Here is an 18,201-nt window from a genome sequence, read left to right as displayed (position 1 = left end):
CCCTTACGGCTGCATCCTTAGGGCCCAGGGCACTGATGATGCCACTGAACACTGGCTATGTGAACTTCCGCCCTATTCTTTGCAAAGCTGGACAGAGACCAAGAGGGGAGGGAGCTGGGGCCGGCCTGTTGTGGCCCTGGCACTTTGCCCTGCACCACCCTTGGCCAGCGGAAAGAACCAGACCATGGCCAGACTTGTCTGCTGGGGAGCAGAGGCCACCCTGACGTGGGGGCAGCCAGGGTGGGGACAGGGGTGGTGAGGACAGCTCACTACATAGGCCACTGGGGCAGCTAGAGAGGAGGGGACAGGGAGGGAGAGGGGGAGAGAGGGAGGGAGAGGGGGAGAGAGGGAAGAGGAAGGGAAAGAGAGAGGGAGGGAGAGAGAGGGGGAGGGGGGGAGAGAGGGAGGCAGGGAGGGAAGGGGGGAAGGAGGGGGGAAGGAGAGGGGGGAAGGAGGAGAGAGGAAGGAGAAGGAAGGAGGGAGAGAGAGAAGGAGGGAGGGGGAGAGAGAAGGAGGAGGGGAGGAGGGGGAGGGGAAGGAGGCAGGGGAGGGAGAGAGGGGGGACAGAGCTGGGGGACAGTGGGTTGGTCCCTTGGGCCCAGGAGCCCCACATGACCTCCCCCCGCCCAGTGGGGTCCCCGGAGCCCTGGCCATGAGCCAGTCCTGCTCTGGCGAGCAGAGGGCAGAAGCCGGAGGAGGGAGGCAGCCCTAGAGTCTGGGGGAGCTGCCCCCCCCCGCCCGGGCGTGCGCAGACGGCCCCGAGGCCCCTCCCGGCACCACAGCAGGCCCCCCATGCTGGAGGGCTTCGGGGAGAAGCCGGGCCCAGGGCTGGAGGGACCCTGGCCACCCGCACTCCCCGCGGGGCAGGCCCAGCTGAGCGCTGCCAGGGTGTCCACATCCACCCATGGGACAGCACATCTGTAGGTCTCAGGGCCACGGCGGCCCGTGCTCGGGCCCAGGCTGAGCACTGGGGCAGGGACCGGGGCGCAGGGGGCCGCCCCTGTCTGTCAGAGGCAGACCCCGGTCTGTGGAACGAAGCCCCAGCCCGCGGCCTGCCCAGCGCCCACGCGTGCGCCCCTGGACACCGGACGGCGGGGCCGCGGCCCGGGAGGCACCAGACCCAGACTCGGGGCTGACGGTGTGGCTGGGCCGGTCTCCCCAGCGGGGGCGGCCGCCGGCCTGCACAGAGCCCCCGTCCTGTGGCCCCAGGACACCCCAGGCCTGCCTCACCCCCGGGGGCCCCAGACTGAGCCACTGGTCCACCAGGCCCTGTCGTGCCCGAGGCCAGTCGGGGGGAGGCCCCTGCCTGCGCTTTCCCCGGGGAGACCCGCATGAGCGGCTCCGGGTGCACAAGCCTGGCGGTGATGCGGGCTGTGGGGCGGGAAGAGCCCGGTGAGCTGCCTGGAGGCGGCGGCCTGGAAGCTGGCCACTGAGGAAAGGGTATTTCTGGCTCCCCGCGACCTCCCCCCTGAGGGCCCGCTCCCCAGGCCCGTCCCCTGACCCCACTGTGGCTCCGCGTCTTCCTGCCGGGGGCTAATTAGGCCCAGCTCTGTGCCTGCTGCTCTCTGGGGGCTTAGCTCGTCTGTTTTTATTACAGTGTAAAAGCTTCTAGAAGCTTCAAACCATCCCATGTGGTTTCACTTACTTGGCACCGGAGGCAGATGTGTGTTTACAGATTCCAGAAGAAATCCACGTCAACGGGGACCCTACCTGGGGAGCGCAGCCACCGTGCTGGAGAGGCGACAAACGGGGCCCGGGGCTCCAGAAGCCAAGACAAACAGGGGCTGCAAGGAGGGCGCGGAGCCGCCGCGTGGGCCCGCCGCCAGCCCGGCCACCCGGTGGCAGCCCGGTGTCCCCAGCTCTGCCTGCGCAGGCTGCTGGCCGGGGTGGGCCGTGCTGGGCAGGCCGTGCTGCGCCGCCCTCGGCAGACCCTCCGTCCCCTCGGCATGTGAGGACGCGGCTTCCGTACGCCGCCCCAACCTACACCTCTGGGCTTTTCGAGGCCGGACGGTGCCCCAAGGTGGACACTGGGCTGGGTGCTCAGGGGGTGGGGGTCATGCTGGTGGCCAGCCCCGGCCCCCCTGTCTCCCCCGCCTGGAAACAGGCCCCGGCAGCCACGGCCTCAGGACCCCGAGCTCCAGGGCCCCGATCCCGCCTCCAGCCCCGTCCTCCCCCCGAGGGGGCCGCCTACAGCCGTCCCAGGAGCTACGACGAGAAGCCAGTGCGTGCGGCCCCCAGGCCAGGGCCCTGCCGGTTCCCCGCGGCCCCTCCGCTCCCGCTGCCCACCTGTGTCCCCGGGAGCCGGGCCACGACCTCCCCCAGCTGCCCCGGAGCCCGAACCTGAGCCCTCCCTGGGCCCCTCCCGCCCCTGCGGCCGCTCGCTCCCCTGGAGCAGATGGGGCCGGGGGCTCGGCCAGGGTCCTGTCCCAGCTGGAACGGTCCCCGGGCTCGGCTGGGGCCAGGGTGGCCTGCTGTTTGTCCCCGCAGCGGGGTCGGCTGTGGGGCCGGAGCAGACTGGGACAGGGCCTGCCCGCCAGCGCGGCCACCGTCCTGCCCGGGACACAGGCTCACGGCTCACAGGCCGGCCACCTTCTCTGCGGGACCCCAGCCCCCCTTCCCCGGGGACGGGAGGCCGTGGGCCCACTTTCCGCAGCGGCGCGCAGTGACACTAAGGAGCCCGTTCCCTGTCCCCACACACCCAGCGAGCTGCTGAGCTGCCCCCGCGTTGCCCGTGCGTCCTCGTCACCGGCCCGGGAACGAGCTGCCCAGGTGACCAGCCCGCGAGCTCAGCAGGCTCTGCACGTGTCTGCCTGGAGGCCACACGTGCCCGGTGTCTGTGCTCCGTAACATGTCACACCGCGGTGGCTTCCATGGCGCCTGCTGACCACCTCTCGGCATCTGCAGGCCTGCGTCCGGGCAGGGCCTCACCGGCCTCCCAGACGACAGGGTCCCCAGGCCACCTCCTAGCATCGGCAGGTCCCCTGGAGGCTGCCTTCCGGGCCCACAGAGCTCATCTCCCGATGTGTCCGCAGGAACGACGCCCCAACACGGGCCTGCTGCTGCCTGGGGTCCTGGCCGAGGGGCCACCGCGGCTCCCCGCCCCCTGGCACGGCCACATCCTCCTCGGCTCTGGCTCCCGCTGCTCAGCCCAGGGAGGGTCGTGTCCACCACCCGTTCTCTGGCGTCTTGGAGCTGCCGGCCCACGGGGAGGGGCCGTCCCGGGCCATCTGAGGGGCTGTCCCCAGGCCCACCGCCCCCTGGACGGTGCTCGGGGGCTGCTCGCGGTCACAGCACCCTTTCTGACGCGGTGGCGGGGTCTGCAGGGAGGACCCTCCGCGGAGCCCCGCTGCCCCGATCCCGGGAGGACCCCTCCCCGCCTGGCTCCGCTGACCTGGCCCGGGGTCTCTCCCGCGGCTCCACCCGGGGGGGCCTTCCCAGGACCCCCGGCCCCGCCCCTCCCGGCCCCCCGACCTCCGCGCGGGGGCTGGGGCCGTTTGTCCCCCACTGAATGCATTTACTGTCTCGCATTTGGCCTGTGAGTTGAGCCGGAGCCAAGCGGGGCGGCCCGGGAGGAGAAGAGGGCTCTTGTTTCCCTCGGCCCCTCACCAGCTGCCCGGCTGCCCCTCCCGGGCCCCCCGCCCCGTCTGCAGACCCGCGGGCGGAGCAGGTTTTCTCCGGAGGCAGTTCCTGAAGAGCCTCCAGGGGCTCTGGGAAGGTTCTAGCACTGCAGCCCGCGGCCCCGGTGCACCGGCTGACCTGCGGGGTGGGGGTCCTCGCTGGACAGTGGAAGGGGCTGGGCAGCCCGTCTGGCTGGGGTCCTGGCCCAGCAGCCCCTGGGGACCTGCCCCCACAGCAGCTGTGGGGGCCACTGGGCACCCCTGTCAATCACGCTCCTCCCCAGGGCAGCCCGGTCAGGTGATGCCCCTTCACCCTCCACCCCCAGGGACCCCCCAAGCATGACCGATTTGGGGGTGAAACTCTGATGAGGATGCTGGGTAGACAACCTGTAGAGATGGAGCACGCGCAGGCCTGGACACCCCCACCCCGTCTCTGCATGCGGGGCCTTCCGAGGAAGCGAGGAGCCACAGAAGGAGGAAGATTGGGGTGCAGGAGGCCGCGGGTGCAGGGGAGGCCAATGGGCCCCCACGGCAGGGAGGGGCAGGAGAAGGGCCCCAGCTCGGGTGGCTCCCGAGGTGTGCGCGGGTCACAGCGGCGGACGGCGCAGCAGGTCCCGTCAGGGACGCCAGGCCGCAGAGAGACCAGCAGCGCCAGGCCGCCTCCAGGGTGGGCCTGGGAAGAGGCGGGCGTGACCCTCAGCCGCGGGGAGAGGGGGGCCGGCCGGGACCATGACTCACGCGCAGCTGTCCCGGGTCACACCGAGATGTGAGAACGGCCCCGCCGGTCACACCCCTGCAGGGGCCTCTGCTCTCAGGTCCCTTTCCACGCGGCCCCAGAGCTCCCCGCTGCCTGACTCAGAAGGCAGCGCGGCCGAGGGGCGTCCAGCTAGACCTCCTGCCTCCCTCCCTCCAGAGCATCCGGGTCCGGGGCGGAGTGGGTGGCCTGACTCAGCACCCGGTGACCCAGCCCCCACCTCCTAGCCCGCAGGGAGAGCACCCAGGAGGGCACCCAGGAGCCGCCGGGCGGGCGGGGTCGTGCCCCGGGGCTGCCTCCCGCGCACACTTCCCCGCGCCCGGGCCAGGCTTCCTGCGGGGGCTGCAGCCAACCGAGAAGAGGCGGCGGCTCCGTCCTCGGGCCCTCCAGCCCCCGCAGCCCCCCAGGGTGGCAGGTCAGCCCTGCTGCGAGCCGCGCGGCCCGGAGCCTCCGCGGCGGCCTCCCACCCCGAGCGGGGCCTCAGCCGCACAGAACTCTCCCCGAGACGTGTCAGAGTTAGGTGCCGTCCTCTCCATTAATCATAATTATTTAATTAGGAAGATAAGAAAAAGCTCATCAGAGATTTAATTGTAATTAGCAGCTGACAACACTTGGGTGAGTCACTGACCCGGACGGGCACCACAACGGCACTGCTGTTCGCAAAGCCTGGGAGACGAGAACGTTCCAAGGCTGGGCTGGGAGCTGCCGAGGCGAGGTCAGGGTGGGGAGGTGGTGCGCCCCCAAACCTGGCCTCCAGCGCGAGGCGGAAGGCACCACCCAAAGCTGGCCCCATGGCAGGCCACCCCCGCGGCCACTCGGCCTCGCTCAGAAGGGCCTGGGCCCCGCGGACGCTGCAGACACCCTCGGAACATCCGTAAAAGCCGTAACAAGACGCGGCATCTGCATGCCCAGCCCACCCAGGGCACCGCGGGGCCCCCCCATCCTGGGCATGCAGCGTGCCCCGTGGAGGCCCCGGGTCCCAGGGCGGGACCCACAGAGACGAGTGAGACGAGGCCCCTGACCCCAGCGCTCTGGACGGACGCCACTGGGTTGAGGGAGCCCACGGGGTCACCCTGGGTGTGGGGACCGCCCAGAGCCACGTGGCCGGGAGCAGGGCCTGTGGGGCACAGGGACGGGGAGGTGCCCTGGCCCAGGACTGGGGCAGCCCGAGTGGGGTTGGGAACAGCCCCGGCCTGTGCATGGGGGTGTGGGTGGGGCCGAGCGCTGGGCGCCACCTGCTCTGGGGCCTTGGCCGGGGGCTCGGGGTCCCTGAGCCGCAGGGACTGTCCTCCCCGCGGGGGCGGGGGCTTTACGTTCCCTGCCCACAGCCTGACCTCAGCACCAGGAAGCCCCTAAGGAGGCTGAGGGGCCCCAGAGCCATCAGCCCGGCCAGAGGAGTCCCCACCCCACCCTGGGGAGCCCGGGGACCCCAAGGACGGGGGGGCCCATCACAGCTGCTCCTGGCTGCGAGCCTCTGGCCTGGAACGGCTTGCGTCACCTGGCGGAGACCCAGGTCACCTTGACCTATGTGCTTTTCCTTCCGGCACATAGAGGCGCCTGGTGTCACTGCATTCCCGCCCCGGCTGGGGGCTCCCAGGTCTGTGTGCAAGCTCAGGGCCTTCGCTGTGGCCTCCAGCGCATGGAGGATGCTCGGCCCCACCCGCGGCGCCTGAGGACTCACTGGGCCTGGGCCTGGGCCTGGGCAGCGGCTGGGGCAGGTGCAGGTGCAGGTGCAGGTGCAGGTGGGTCTGATGAAGCACGTGCAGGGGGAGCTCTGACCAGCCCAGCATCCTCTGCCCCCCAGGCTCCACTGTGTCGTGGCTGGAACTGCCCCGGGGACCCCCTGACAGCCACCCATGCCCGAGATCCAGGTCCAGGTTGGGGGTGGGGTTGGGGCTCTGTGTCCTGCTCCGGGTCAGAGAGAATCTGGGGCTCTCAGCTCGAACCCAGCAGGGACCCCTGCAAACAGGGGAGCAGGACCAGGCAGGGCCAGCCCTGGGGTCCAGGGAGCCACCCACAGACCCAGTTTCGGGATCAGGGGTGTCTATCAGGAAACAGCCGTGAGGCCCAGGCCTGATCCCACCTCTGCCGTCAACGATGCTGCCGGAAGGTTCTGTTCCTGAGCCCTCGAAGCCCTGTGGCAGGGCCGTCCCTGTGGCAGCCACGAGGCCCCGAGGGCCAGAGCTGAAGTGTCCCGCGGGCTGTATGCATGTCCGGGGGCGGCCGTAACAAGCCGTCACCACTGGGCTGGAGGAAATAACAGGTCTGGGGGCCAGAAGCCAGCGCGCAGGTGCCGGCAGGGGCTGTGCCCCCCCCGGGGGCTCAGGGAGGGTCTGTCCTGCCTCTTCTGGCCTCTGGGGCTGTTCCCTGGGCTGTGACGCAGCCCTCCCGCCTCTGCCTCCATCACGGGTCTGCGACTCCGATCTCATGAGGACACCGGGCATTGGATTTAGAGCCACCCTGACCCAGGACGACCACACCGAGAGCCCCAGTTACGCCCGCAAATATCACAGAAAGCCACATGCCCGGTCAGCGGGGACCGTGACAGGGACCTGTCATCGGGTGGGGGGCCCGTTAACCCACTCTGCAGCCCGAGGCTGTGACCGGCTCAGTGTCACCCTCCTCTCTGAGCCTCTCAGGGGCGGGGATGCCAGACGGACCCGCAGAGCCCCGCGCCTGGCGTGCTGGTTCCCAGCTGGGTCCCCTAGGGGCCCGGGGGGCAGATCCAGGCAGAGTTAGCACCCGCAGGGCGGGAACGGACGTCCCCGAGGGCGGCCGGGGCTTGCAGGGACCCGAAGCGCCGGGGGAACCGCCCAGGGCAGCGGGGACTTGTCATCAGCGGGCAAGGCACAGGCGTCCCCCTCACCCGAAGGGAGGCAGGGCGAGGTCACCTCCAGGGGTTAGGGTCCAGGTCTCCGACCAAGCGCCCCGTCTCGGCGCCTCCATCCAAGCTGGGGTGTCTTTTGGTGCAGCGGCTCCCGCCAGGGCAGCTTCTCTTACTGCCTCAGGCTGGTTACTGAGCGTAACCTCCCAAAGGCCAAGGAAATCTAGTTTCTTCTTTATTCCAGCCTGGGGTCCTGGGGCCTGTGGACGATGGACCCCATCCAGGACGTGCAACGCGGAACGTCACCAGCCCGGGCCGCCCCCCCGCCCCGGGAGCAAGCCACCCCTGTTTCCGGAGGGAGACACGGTTTTGGAGACGCTGGCTGACACGCGCTTGGGCAGAGTCGGGCTTGCTAACTCGTCTCCCGACCCCGACCCGGAGAAGTCAGCTTTGACTCTGCGGAGGCCTCGGAGCCGGAGGCGTGTTCCGGAGCGCCCAGAAGTGAGCGTGCGTCAGGCTCGACAGGGAGCCTGGGTCGTGAAGACCCCCCCCAGCCCCAGGGGCCCCTTCCGGGTCCTCAGCCTCAAATCCCATTGCCAGGGGCCGAGCGCACAGGGACAGGCTGCACAACGGCAGGTCGCCCCCTTTATCCCCATCCCCGTCCCTGGTCACCCCCACGGTGCCCACTGCCGAGCACGATGCAGGGATTCCCTAAACCACAGACCCATGGACCCTCCAGGCCCGAGCCCCCCGCAGGGCTCAGGAGTCCTCCTCGCCTCCCTCCGGGAGCCACAACCTTGAGCCCCACTCCACCAAGACAATCAGGACCCAATGCCCCCGCCCCACGTCCCCCGGGAGCGGAAGAGGACCCGGCCCCGGCGAATCTCCCCCATGGAGCCACAGCCCCACACCTGCATTTCCAGCGTCCTCTGCCCTTGCACAGGCTGCCGGGTGTCCCCGTTCTCAGTGCCCCCTCGGGCCTGCCCCCGGGGCTGCGGCCCCTCTGCCCGTCCTCACGGTCAAGCTCAGGTCAAGCTCCATAAAGGACCCGCGCGTCTGCTGCCCCCCCTTCCCTCCGGCCCCTCGAGGCAGGCACCAGGGCCTCCCCATGCTCTCTGCCCACCTGGCCTCTTCCACCTGCTTGGGAGGCACTCCCCCTTCTCTGCCCCCAGACTGGCATCTGGAAGGCGGAGGCTGGCTCTCGGGGGTGACCCTGGGCTGTGTGTCCTATTCGATGCCCGGGTCTCATCTGGTCTTCTTGTGCCAGAGCTCAGGACCCTCAGGACCCAGGCTGGAGGGACCTGCGGGGACCTCCGGCGCCCAACCCCACAGCACGTGCAGAGGGGTCGCGGCGAGCATCGCTGCAGCAGCTCACGCGGGGCCCGAGAGCGGTGGCCGCTTGCCCACGGACGCACCGCGGCTCCCGAGGCCGGGACTCCCCCCCCCCCCCCCGCCACCGACCCCCGGCTCCGCGCCACCCGCCGCCGCGCCGTGTCTCCAAACCTCGGTCGCCTTCCACGACAGCCTCCCGCTGTCATCCCTGCCGCTTGGAGCTAAAGCCGGGAGCAGCTTGTGTCGCCGTCTTTCTCACTCGATAAAAGGAAAGTGCACGTAAGGACGCGCAGAGCTCCTCAGAGGGCGACCCTCAGGGCCTCTTGGAGGAAGAACCCGAAGTGCCGCCAAGCCCGCGTCTGCACAGGCCTGACTCTGCGTGGTCCCTCCGGTCACCGCTCTCAGCAAGTCCCCTCCTGCGACCGAGGCTGACAAGAGGGACGCGCCCCTCGAGGCCTGCTGGGGCCTTCCGGGGGGCAGGCACAGGCAGCGGGGCGCGGGCTCCGGAGGACGAGGCTGGCAGGGGGAGCTGCAGGCTTCCCTATCCGGGCTTTACCCTCCTAGACACTTCTCCGTGGAGACCCGCTGGCCACCCCGGAAAGGCCACATGTAGTGGGCGTGGTGGGGTCTGCGTGCCCACCCCTCCCTCCTGAAGCTCCTCTGAAAATCACCCTCTCCCCCGACCAGCGATCCTGGAGGGACTATGAATGCGGCAGTGGACCCGTGACCTGGGCCACCCAGGGAGCACCGCCCAGCCGCCGAGCCCCTGACCAGCCCGGGGACAGGCACAGGCACGTGGCATGGGCTACCACTCAGGCCTGTGGGAGATTTAGGATTATAGTGAAAAGAGAGACTTGCTGTGTGCGTGGAGCTTTCAAGGCCTGGAGACACAGCCTGCCTGAGAACGAAGCCACACAGGCCAGCCGAGCACAGGGAAAGGCAGAGAGGGGAAACAAAAGTGGCCGTGATAACGTCCCCTAGCCTCCTGGATCCAGCTGTGCCTGAAGCCCCTTACATTTTCCAATCCTATAAGCCAGTCAGTCATCCTGTTTCTTTGAGCAAGTCTTGACGAAGGCGCCTGTCCCTGGTGCGCCAAGCATGCCAGACGCTGAACAACGCCTCGTTGCTGGACGGGAGGGGGGCGCTGGCCGTTGGACCTCCCGGTGGCACGGCAGCCCGGTGAAAGGAGCGCCTCCTCGGGGAGGCCAGAAGCTCCCTCCCGGGGGCTGGTCCTTGAGGGGCAGGGACCACGGCGGGCGGGACGGCCCCGGGAAGTGACTCTGCACAAGGAGCCCCGCCGGCCTGACCTGCCCGGAGGCCGCACCCCTGTAAGCTAGGGTCTGCACGCATGGGGCCTGCAAACGGGGCGCGACCCTCAGGAGGTTCTGGGGGGCCGTGCCCTGACGAGCACCAAGCCCCCCCCCCCGCCAGCCGTCAGGGTCAGCCGTCGGGGTCAGCCCCGGCCACGCCCACCTGCACCTGCAGGCCCAGCCCCGGGAGGACACCCGCTGGGGGCTGAGCCTCCCTCCTGCTCAGCACCTCCCGCCACACACACCGAGCCACGAGTGCGAGTCCAGCGAGTCCAGTGTGCAGGCTTGGGAGAAAGGACCACCCGGGCTGGATGGAAGGTGGGGCCCCGCGGCCTCCCCTGCACCCCAGGCTCCGCTGGCTGATTTTTTTTAAATTTTTTTTTTATTTATTAATGATAGTCACACACAGAGAGAGAGAGAGGCAGAGACACAGGCAGAGGGAGAAGCAGGCTCCATGCACTGGGAGCCCGACGTGGGATTCGATCCCGGGTCTCCAGGATCGCGCCCTGAGTCCAAAGGCAGGCGCCAAACGGCTGCGCCACCCAGGGATCCCCGCTGGCCGATTTTAAAAGCGATCGCTGGATGAACGCATCTTTCCCTTTCTCTTCCTCCACCTCCTCTGTGAAATCTATTTTAAAAGATCAGAATTTTCTTTACATCCACCTCCAAATTGTGCTGCAGGAGGTAAGTGGGACATAAATGCGCTGGGGGGGGGCGGCTGGAGAACGGGAGGGCCTGCAGTCGGGGGGCAGGGGGTGTGATTCATCAAGCCCCTCGATCCCCCCGGGGGGGTGGCAAGAGAGCAGCACTCTGGGGTCGGACCCCACGGCTGCGTCCGGGCCCCCCACCCGTTTGCTGCATGGACTCCCCACCCTGGGCTTGGGCTGGGACCCGGGTGGGGCTGTGGGCGGTGACAGTCCCAGTGCTGGTAGGTGGAGCCCGCATGTGGGCGTCCCTGCCCTGCACTCGCACCCAGATTGCCGGGCTCAACCCAAAGCCCAGCCGATTGAGCCTGTGGGGAGGCTGGGGGGTCAGTGTCCACCTCACCTCTCCACCTGGGCCTGGGGTCCCGCCTCCCTGTCTGGGGTCCTGGGGCCATGAGCCCACGTCCTGGCCCAGCCGCAGCCCCACAGCCTGCCCCACGGCGGGAGAGCCCTCAGGGGGCATTGCAGCCTGTGCCCCGGGGAGCTGCCCGAAGGCCTGGAGGCTCCAGGAATCCATGGAAGGAAAGGACTGAGTGGGCAGAGAGGCGGCCCCCCAGACGGACCTGGCCTGTGTCCTCGTCCCTCCACCCGAGAGCCCCACTGGGGTCCCCCCATCTGGTCCAGCTGGCATCCCGGGACCACGTCTCTGCCGGGAGTTCCTGATGCGGCCCCCACCCCTGCATCCCGCCCATGATGCCTGGATGGAGCTCAGGTGCAGGAGGGAGGGCGGCGGGGCCCATGCCCTCCCACACCCCGGTGCTGGTCACCCCAGCCCAGGCCTGGCCGCGTCCTGTTCAGAGCTCACAGGTCCAAGCGCTGGCACCCCAACGCAGGGGTGCACGGAGATCCCCCAGAGACGCCCTGCCGCGCTCCTAAGGCCCCGGGGAGGTGGGAGGGGAGCCCATGTCTTCCTACTGGACCTGCTCCTCCAGGCTGACCGCCTGCCGCCTGCTGTCCCGTGGGGCTGGGGACCGCGCTTCTGCAGCTCCCACTAGGCGTGGGAGTGGGGCTGAGACCTGGACTGTCCTGCTTGGCTTACGTTCTGGATCCTGGAGATGACCAAGCCCCTGCCCACCCCCACCTGTCACATGGCCCCACCCGTGCAGCTGGTGCCTCAGTCTCCTGCAGGGTCAGGAGCCCAACTAGGCCTGCCCGGGTGGAAGGGGCCCGGCACAGCCCCCCCAGCCCTAGACTCTGCTTGGGCCCTGAGTCTCGGGGTCCTGCTGCACAGCAGGCCTCGTGCCCCCCCCCACCGTGGTCAGATGCCCACTAGACTCCTTCCTCCCTCCCCCACCTTGCTGCCCCGACGTGGGCGCCTCGTCGTCCAGCTCTGGGGCCGAGCTGTCTGCCCTGCCCCTCGGGAGTGACGCCATCGGCCTTGGTGACACAGCGGGTCAGGGCCTCTGGAGGGGCGCTCTGGCACCGCAGGCGGGGATGCTCTGGGGGCAGACGGGGCCGGAGCGCCCTCCCCCGAGGCAGCAGGACAGGGAGCTGCCAGGCAGGCAAAGTGGCCAGGGCAGGCCCTGTGACTTGTGGCCACACTGGTTCCAGAGCCCCAAAGATGGACCATGAGCACCTGCTCCCGGGCACTGCAGTGCACCTGCCTGCTCCTCTCCCTCGGGACTGGGGGTCCCGGATGAGCTGGTGGTGACCTGGGGCCTGGATAGACCAGCCTGTGCCCCGCTGGGCACCCTGAGCTCAGGGCTTGGGCCCCCGCAAGCCAGCAGCAGGCAGCCTCCCCCTAGACATGGTCCCCCCTGGCCCAGCCCCAGGCACCCCGGCTATGCTCACGGCCCAGGAGGGCCCCACAGAGCTCCTGGGGGGGGGGGGCAGAAAGGGCCCAGCAGGGGGAGCGGCCGTGTGCAGACGCGGGCCTCTCTGGTCTCGCCGCCTGGCCTGCACCCCGCATCCCGCATGCTGGGGGCCGAGCCAGGGGCAGGCCTGGGGCAGGAGCTGCTGGACATGCAGGGTCCTGTGTCCTGAGCGTGCCGGAGGCTCTGGGGGTGGTCAGTGAGGGACCCCCCTGGGGGGCACGGCCCGCGGCAGTGAGAATGTAGACTGTGGCGGTAGCCACGTGCTCCTGCTGCCCCCAACTCGTGCCCAGGGTCACCCCGAGAGCCTGCCCTGGGCGCCAGGTAAGCCCGGGCCTGTGCCCATAGCACTGACTGCCCGGCCCGGGGCGGGCCTGCAGCTCAGCACGCCCGGGGAGCCCGGGGAGCCCGGAGGGGGCTGTGGGCGCAGGGGTCCCGGGACCCCAAGGGGGGCCTCCCGGATGAGAAGCGCGAGGCAGCGGGGGCGGGCGGGAGGGCGGCGCTCAGCAGGCCAAGGGCAGCCGGCCGCCTGGCCCAGACCCACGCGGGCCCTTCCGGGAAGCGAGTCGCCGTCTATTTTTGCCGACTGACAACACGACAGAAGCAGCCGCTGTGACTTCTGCTGCCCACGGGCGCTGCCACAGAGGAGGCTTTGTGCCCTTGGGCCCCGCGACCCCCACCCCCACGGTCCCGACTTGAGATGGGGGGGTGCAGGCCCTCCTGAGGCCCCTGTCTGCGAGAGTCACGCCGCCCGGGGAGCCCCCCTGCCCCTCCGCCCGCGGCCTCTCCCTGGGGCCCCGGTGTGTCTTCCCCCGTGTCGGGGGTCCCCTCCAGCCCCAGGCGGGGCTGGCCTCTGTGGGCAGGGTCCCAGGAGACCTGGGAGGCACCCGAGACCCCCTTCCGCAGCCGGGGAGAGGGCCCTGCCCCCCCCGACATGCCAGGTGTGGTGGGCACGGGCCAGGCCGGGCCGGGTGCAGGGCAGGCCTCTCCTGCCGCCCAGCCGCGCTCCTCAAGCACAATCCTGGGAGGGAGCCTGGCCGCCGTCCCCGGGACACACGGTCCCCTTTCCCGCACGGCCAGCGCGGAGTGGGCAAGCGCCCGCCAGGCAGGGTGGAGCTGGGGACAGCACCCTGCAGCCCCCGTGACCCCGGGGGACCTCGATGACGTGGACCGAGGTCTCAGATTGCTGGTCAGCGGGCTCTCAGCTGGCACTTCCCCACCTGGAGTGTCCCCAGCTGGCCCCGGGCCCAGACCCATGGTGCCACGGAGCTGCCTCCGCCCAGGCCCGTGCTGCAGGCGGGGACCCCACGGCCACACCCGGCCACTGTGTCCGGGCCGGGCGTCCCTCTGCTCATCGGGCCAAAGCCTGACGTGGGGCGGGCCTGCAGACCCCTCCTCCGCGGGCCCGCCCGGTCTGCAGGTCCGTCGGGGCCTCGGGAGGGACGGGGGCCCATTCCCCAGAGACAGCAGGTGACCACCACCACGACGGGGGGCCTGACAGGCAGGGGAGGCCCCTCCAGGACGGCAGCGCCCACTCCGCTCACCAAAGCGTTCCTGGGGCGGGTGACACCAACCATGCTGACCCCAGATGCCGGCACTGCGGGAGCCCAGAGGCTGGTGCTGGGGGGGGGGGGGCGTGAGCTCAAGGTGTCCCCGGGAAGGTCACGGTGCAGGACAGCCTGTATAGACGGCTGACGTCACCGCGGTCACGGAGGGCGGAGTGCCCACGTGTCCAGACACAACGTCGGTGAGTCTTAATGACTGGATCCACCCGCCACCCAGCACCGCAGCCCGACCCGGAGCGTTCCCGCAGCCCCGGAACGTCCTTTCACGGCCCTCCCGCCAGGCCCACCCGCGTGCCAGCTCGGCTCGGGTTCCTGTCACCACTCGTCCGTTTTGCCTCTTGTTGGATTTCGTATAAATAGAAATTATTGTGGGTCTCGCTTCTTTCACTTAAATTTCTGAGGCTCCCTTGGGGCACCTTGGGTGGCTCAGTGGTGGCGCACCCGCCTTCGGCCCAGGGCGTGACCCCGGGGTCCTGGGATCGAGTCCCACGTCGGGCTCCCCGCATGGAGCCTGCTTCTCCCTCTGCCTGGGTCTCTGCCTCTCTCTCTCCGTCCCTGATGAAGAAATAAATTTTTTAAGAAATCTTAAAAAACAAAAGCCTTCTGAGGCTCCCCCGGGACCCCCCGTGTCCCTTTCACCGCCGGGCCCTATTGCATCGCGTGCGTCCGGCACCCACTTGTTTGTCCCTGTTCCCGTCGAAAAACACTTGAGCGGCTCTTGGGCCTTTAGCCCTAACGGGCGGAGCTCCTGGGCACGCGCTCTCACAGGTCCTTCCCCAGACTCGTCTTCCTTCCTCTCGGGATGACATCAACAAATGGAATTTCCGTGTCGGAGGGTGACGTACACTGAGCTTTATAAGAAATGGTCGAAGAGTTTTCCCCAAGCGGCTGTGGTGGCCCCACGGCCCCCTCCCCGCGTCCCAGAGTCCACTTGCCCCGCGCTCTTGCCACTACTCGGTGCTGTCGGTGATTTTTAACTCCGGCCGCCTTGCGGGAGACAAATGCTATCTCGCTGCGGTTTCTACTGCGTGTCCCTCATGACTAATGCTGTCTGGTGTTTATTTTTGTTGGCGATTAGTAGGGTCTTTCAGACAAAGGTATTTCAGACAAAGGTCCCGTGTCAGAGATCCGCACAGGATCCTTCCTCGCAGTCTGTGGCTGCCACCGCATTTTCTGAGCCGTGTCTTTGCATGAACAGATGTTTGCAATCTTAACGAAGCCGAAGTTACCCGTTTTCCCTTTGATGTGTATTGTTTTCTGCGCCCTTCCTAGGAAAACCGTCTCCTGTTTTCTTTTGCAGGTTTTACGGTTCAAGCTTTTAGGGTTTTATCTGTGATCCGTCTCCAACTCTTTGTGTGTGGTGTGAGTCAAGAGCTGAAGTTCATTTTTCCCGCCTCCACCTGTCTATCTGCTTGTTCCAATTATTTGTTGAAAAAAATTTCCTTTTCTGATTGAATCCTCTCGTTACCTTGGCAAAAAAGATCAATTAACCATGGTCCACTGCATTATGGTTGTACTAAGACACTTGGTAAACGAGCGGTTTTACAGTATATGAATTTCATCTCGATTTTAAAAAACCAGTCGACCACACGTGTGTGCAGCTGGGCTTCTGTTCTGCTCCATTCACATAAATGTCTGTATTTACACCAATTACCTACAGTCCCAACTGCTGAACCTCCAGTCCATCTGGAAGTCGGGTGGTGTGAACCATCCAACTGCATTGAGCCTCAAGATTGTTGGGCTATTCGGGATTCTTTGCATTTTCACATCCTTCTCAGAAGTAAGAGTGAACTTCTATAAAATGACTCAGGGGAGTCTGGGTGGCTCGGTCTGTTAAGCATCTGCCTTTGGCTCAGGTTGTGATCCAAGTCCTGGGATCGAGTCCCGCGTTGGGCTCCCTGCTCAGCGGGGAGTCTGCTTCTCCTTCTGCCTCTGCCCCTCACCCTGCTGTGCTCTCCCTCTCTGTCTCAAATAAATAAATAAAAAATATATTTTTAAATGATTCAGCATTTTGATTGGGAAGGAATCAATTTGGAGATAATTAACGTTTTAACAGTATGGAGTCTCACAATGCAGGAACAGGGTATATCGATTCACGTCACCCTTAATTTTTCAGCAGTAGTTTAGGTTTTTAGCAGAGAGGTTTCCGTGTGCTTGGTTAAAACTTACTCCTAAGTACTTTTACTTTTTTACACTATTGTAGTAAGAGTTTTACATTTTTTTTAAAGATTTTATTTATTTATTCATGAGAGACACACAGAGAGAGGCAGAGACCCAGGCAGAGGGAGAAGCAGGCTCCATGCAGGGAGCCAGACGTGGGACTCGATCCCAGGACTCCAGGATCGTGCCCTGAGCCAAAGGCAGATGCTCAACCGCTGAGCCACCCAGGCGTTCCCAAGAATTTTAAATTTTATTTTTCCAAGTATCTGCTGCTGGATTTAGAAATACAGCTGATTCTTTATGCTGACTTTGTATCCTGTGTGTTTCCTAAATTCACTTATTATATCTAGAGTAGCTTCTTGGGGATCCCTGGGTGGCGCAGCGGTTTGGCGCCTGCCTTTGGCCCAGGGCGCGATCCTGGAGACCCGGGATCGAATCCCACATCGGGCTCCCGGTGCATGGAGCCTGCTTCTCCCTCTGCCTATGTCTCTGCCTCTCTCTCTCTCTCTCTGTGACTATCATAAATAAATAAAAATTAAAAAAAAATTTAAAAAAAAATAGAGTAGCTTCTTGTCGATTCTTTAAGGATCTGCGGTGCAAACATTGATGACAGCCGTGAACAGAGACAGTTTTACTTCTTTCTTTCCAGACTTTCCCTGTGACACTGGCTGGGACCGACAGTACCGTGTTTACAGAAGGGGCGGAGACACACATCCTCGCATGGCTCCTGGTACTAGGGGCAGGCCACTCTGTGTTGTGGTGTTCATATGAAGTTAACTGGAAGTTTCCAGAGACGCCCTGTATCAGCTCGAGGAAACCTCCTCCTGTTGTTAGTCAGTGAGAATTTTTTTATTTAGAGAGAGCGAGAAAGAGAGGGCAGGGGCAGAGGGAGAGGGAGAAGGAGAATCTCAAGCAGACTCCATGCCCAGCACAGAACCCAACCCGGGGTTCGATCTCACCACACTGAGATCACAACCTGAGCCGAAACCAAGACTGGACGCTTAACTGACTACACCACCCAGGTGCCCCAGTCTGCGAGAATTTTTATCCTAAATAAATGCCGAGTGTTGTCAAATGCTCTTTCTGTACCAATTCAGCAGCACATTGTCCCCCCTCTTTTCTCTCAATGTGCTGAATCGCGTTGATTGGTTTCTGACAAATTAACCTCACGCTCCTGAGACGAACCTGACTGGGTCCTGATATGTTATTCTTGGTATATATTCCTGGATTTGATTTTCTTTTTTTTTTCCTGGATTTTATTTTCTTTCTTTTTTTTTTTATTTATGATAGTCATACAGAGAGAGAGAGAGAGAGAGAGAGAGAGAGGCAGAGACACAGGCAGAGGGAAAGCAGGCTCCATGCACCAGGAGCCCGACGTGGGATTCGATCCCGGGTCTCCAGGATCGCGCCCTGGGCCAAAGGCAGGCGCTAAACTGCTGCGCCACCCAGGGATCCCTGGATTTTATTTTCTAATGAAAAAAAAAAGATATTTCTGCATCTGTGTTCATAGGCTTCCGGTCTGGATTCGTCATTTCTTGTCAGGTTTGGTATGAGGATCATCCTGGCTTTCATAAAAGGATCAAATGTGTCTGTCCTCCTTGCTTTTCTGAAACAGTTTGTGTAAGGTTGGAATTACTTTTTTTTTTTAATATGTGATAACATTTAACAATGAGAGCATCTGGGCCTGGGATTTTCTTTGTGGAAAGGTTTTTGACAGCAAATCGATTTCTTTAATATGTGTAGGGCTACCTGGATTTTCTATGTCTTTGAGTGTCACTGTTGGTAAGTTAGGTTTTGAAGGAATTGTTTGTGTTCCCTCTTTGATGGATACAGAATTTGGGGTTGACAGTTTTTCTGGAGAGGATGGGTTTCCATTGTCTTCTGGACACCATCATTCCCGACAAGAAGTTGGCTGTGACAGTACCATCTTCCCTTGGAGGTGGGACTCGTTCTCTCTGGCTGCATAGTCAAGATTTTCTCTTTCTCTTTACACTTTAGCAATTTGACCGTGGTGTGCTTACCGGTGATTATCTTTGCCTTCACCCAGTTTAGGGCTCATTGATCTTAAATCTATAAATCTGTGCTTTTCACCCAATTTAGGGGAATTTCTGCCTTTCCCTTTTT

The 18,201-nt window shown here is 64.9% G+C and overlaps 1 protein-coding gene across 1 annotated transcript in view; it reads right to left on the bottom strand.

The window, feature by feature from the left end:
* The window catches only part of LOC129523153 (collagen alpha-1(I) chain-like), a 28,490-nt gene extending 16,576 nt beyond the window's left edge, over positions 1-11,914 (bottom strand). The window contains exons 1-6 of the mRNA XM_055345775.1: positions 11,836-11,914; positions 6,455-6,613; positions 5,394-5,488; positions 5,000-5,233; positions 4,148-4,290; positions 2,341-2,550 (exon numbers count right to left, since the gene is read on the bottom strand). Of these exons, the coding sequence (XP_055201750.1) occupies positions 2,341-2,550; positions 4,148-4,290; positions 5,000-5,233; positions 5,394-5,488; positions 6,455-6,613; positions 11,836-11,914 (920 nt within the window). The remainder of the gene's footprint in view (positions 1-2,340; positions 2,551-4,147; positions 4,291-4,999; positions 5,234-5,393; positions 5,489-6,454; positions 6,614-11,835) is intronic.
* Between the last annotated feature and the right edge of the window lie 6,287 nt (positions 11,915-18,201).

The sequence above is a fragment of the Nyctereutes procyonoides genome, unplaced genomic scaffold, assembly GCF_905146905.1.
Source record: "Nyctereutes procyonoides isolate TBG_1078 unplaced genomic scaffold, NYPRO_anot_genome, whole genome shotgun sequence".
NCBI lineage: Eukaryota > Metazoa > Chordata > Mammalia > Carnivora > Canidae > Nyctereutes > Nyctereutes procyonoides.
The sequence above is the reverse complement of the archived record's forward strand: the minus strand, read 5'-3'. Positions and strand labels throughout refer to the sequence as shown.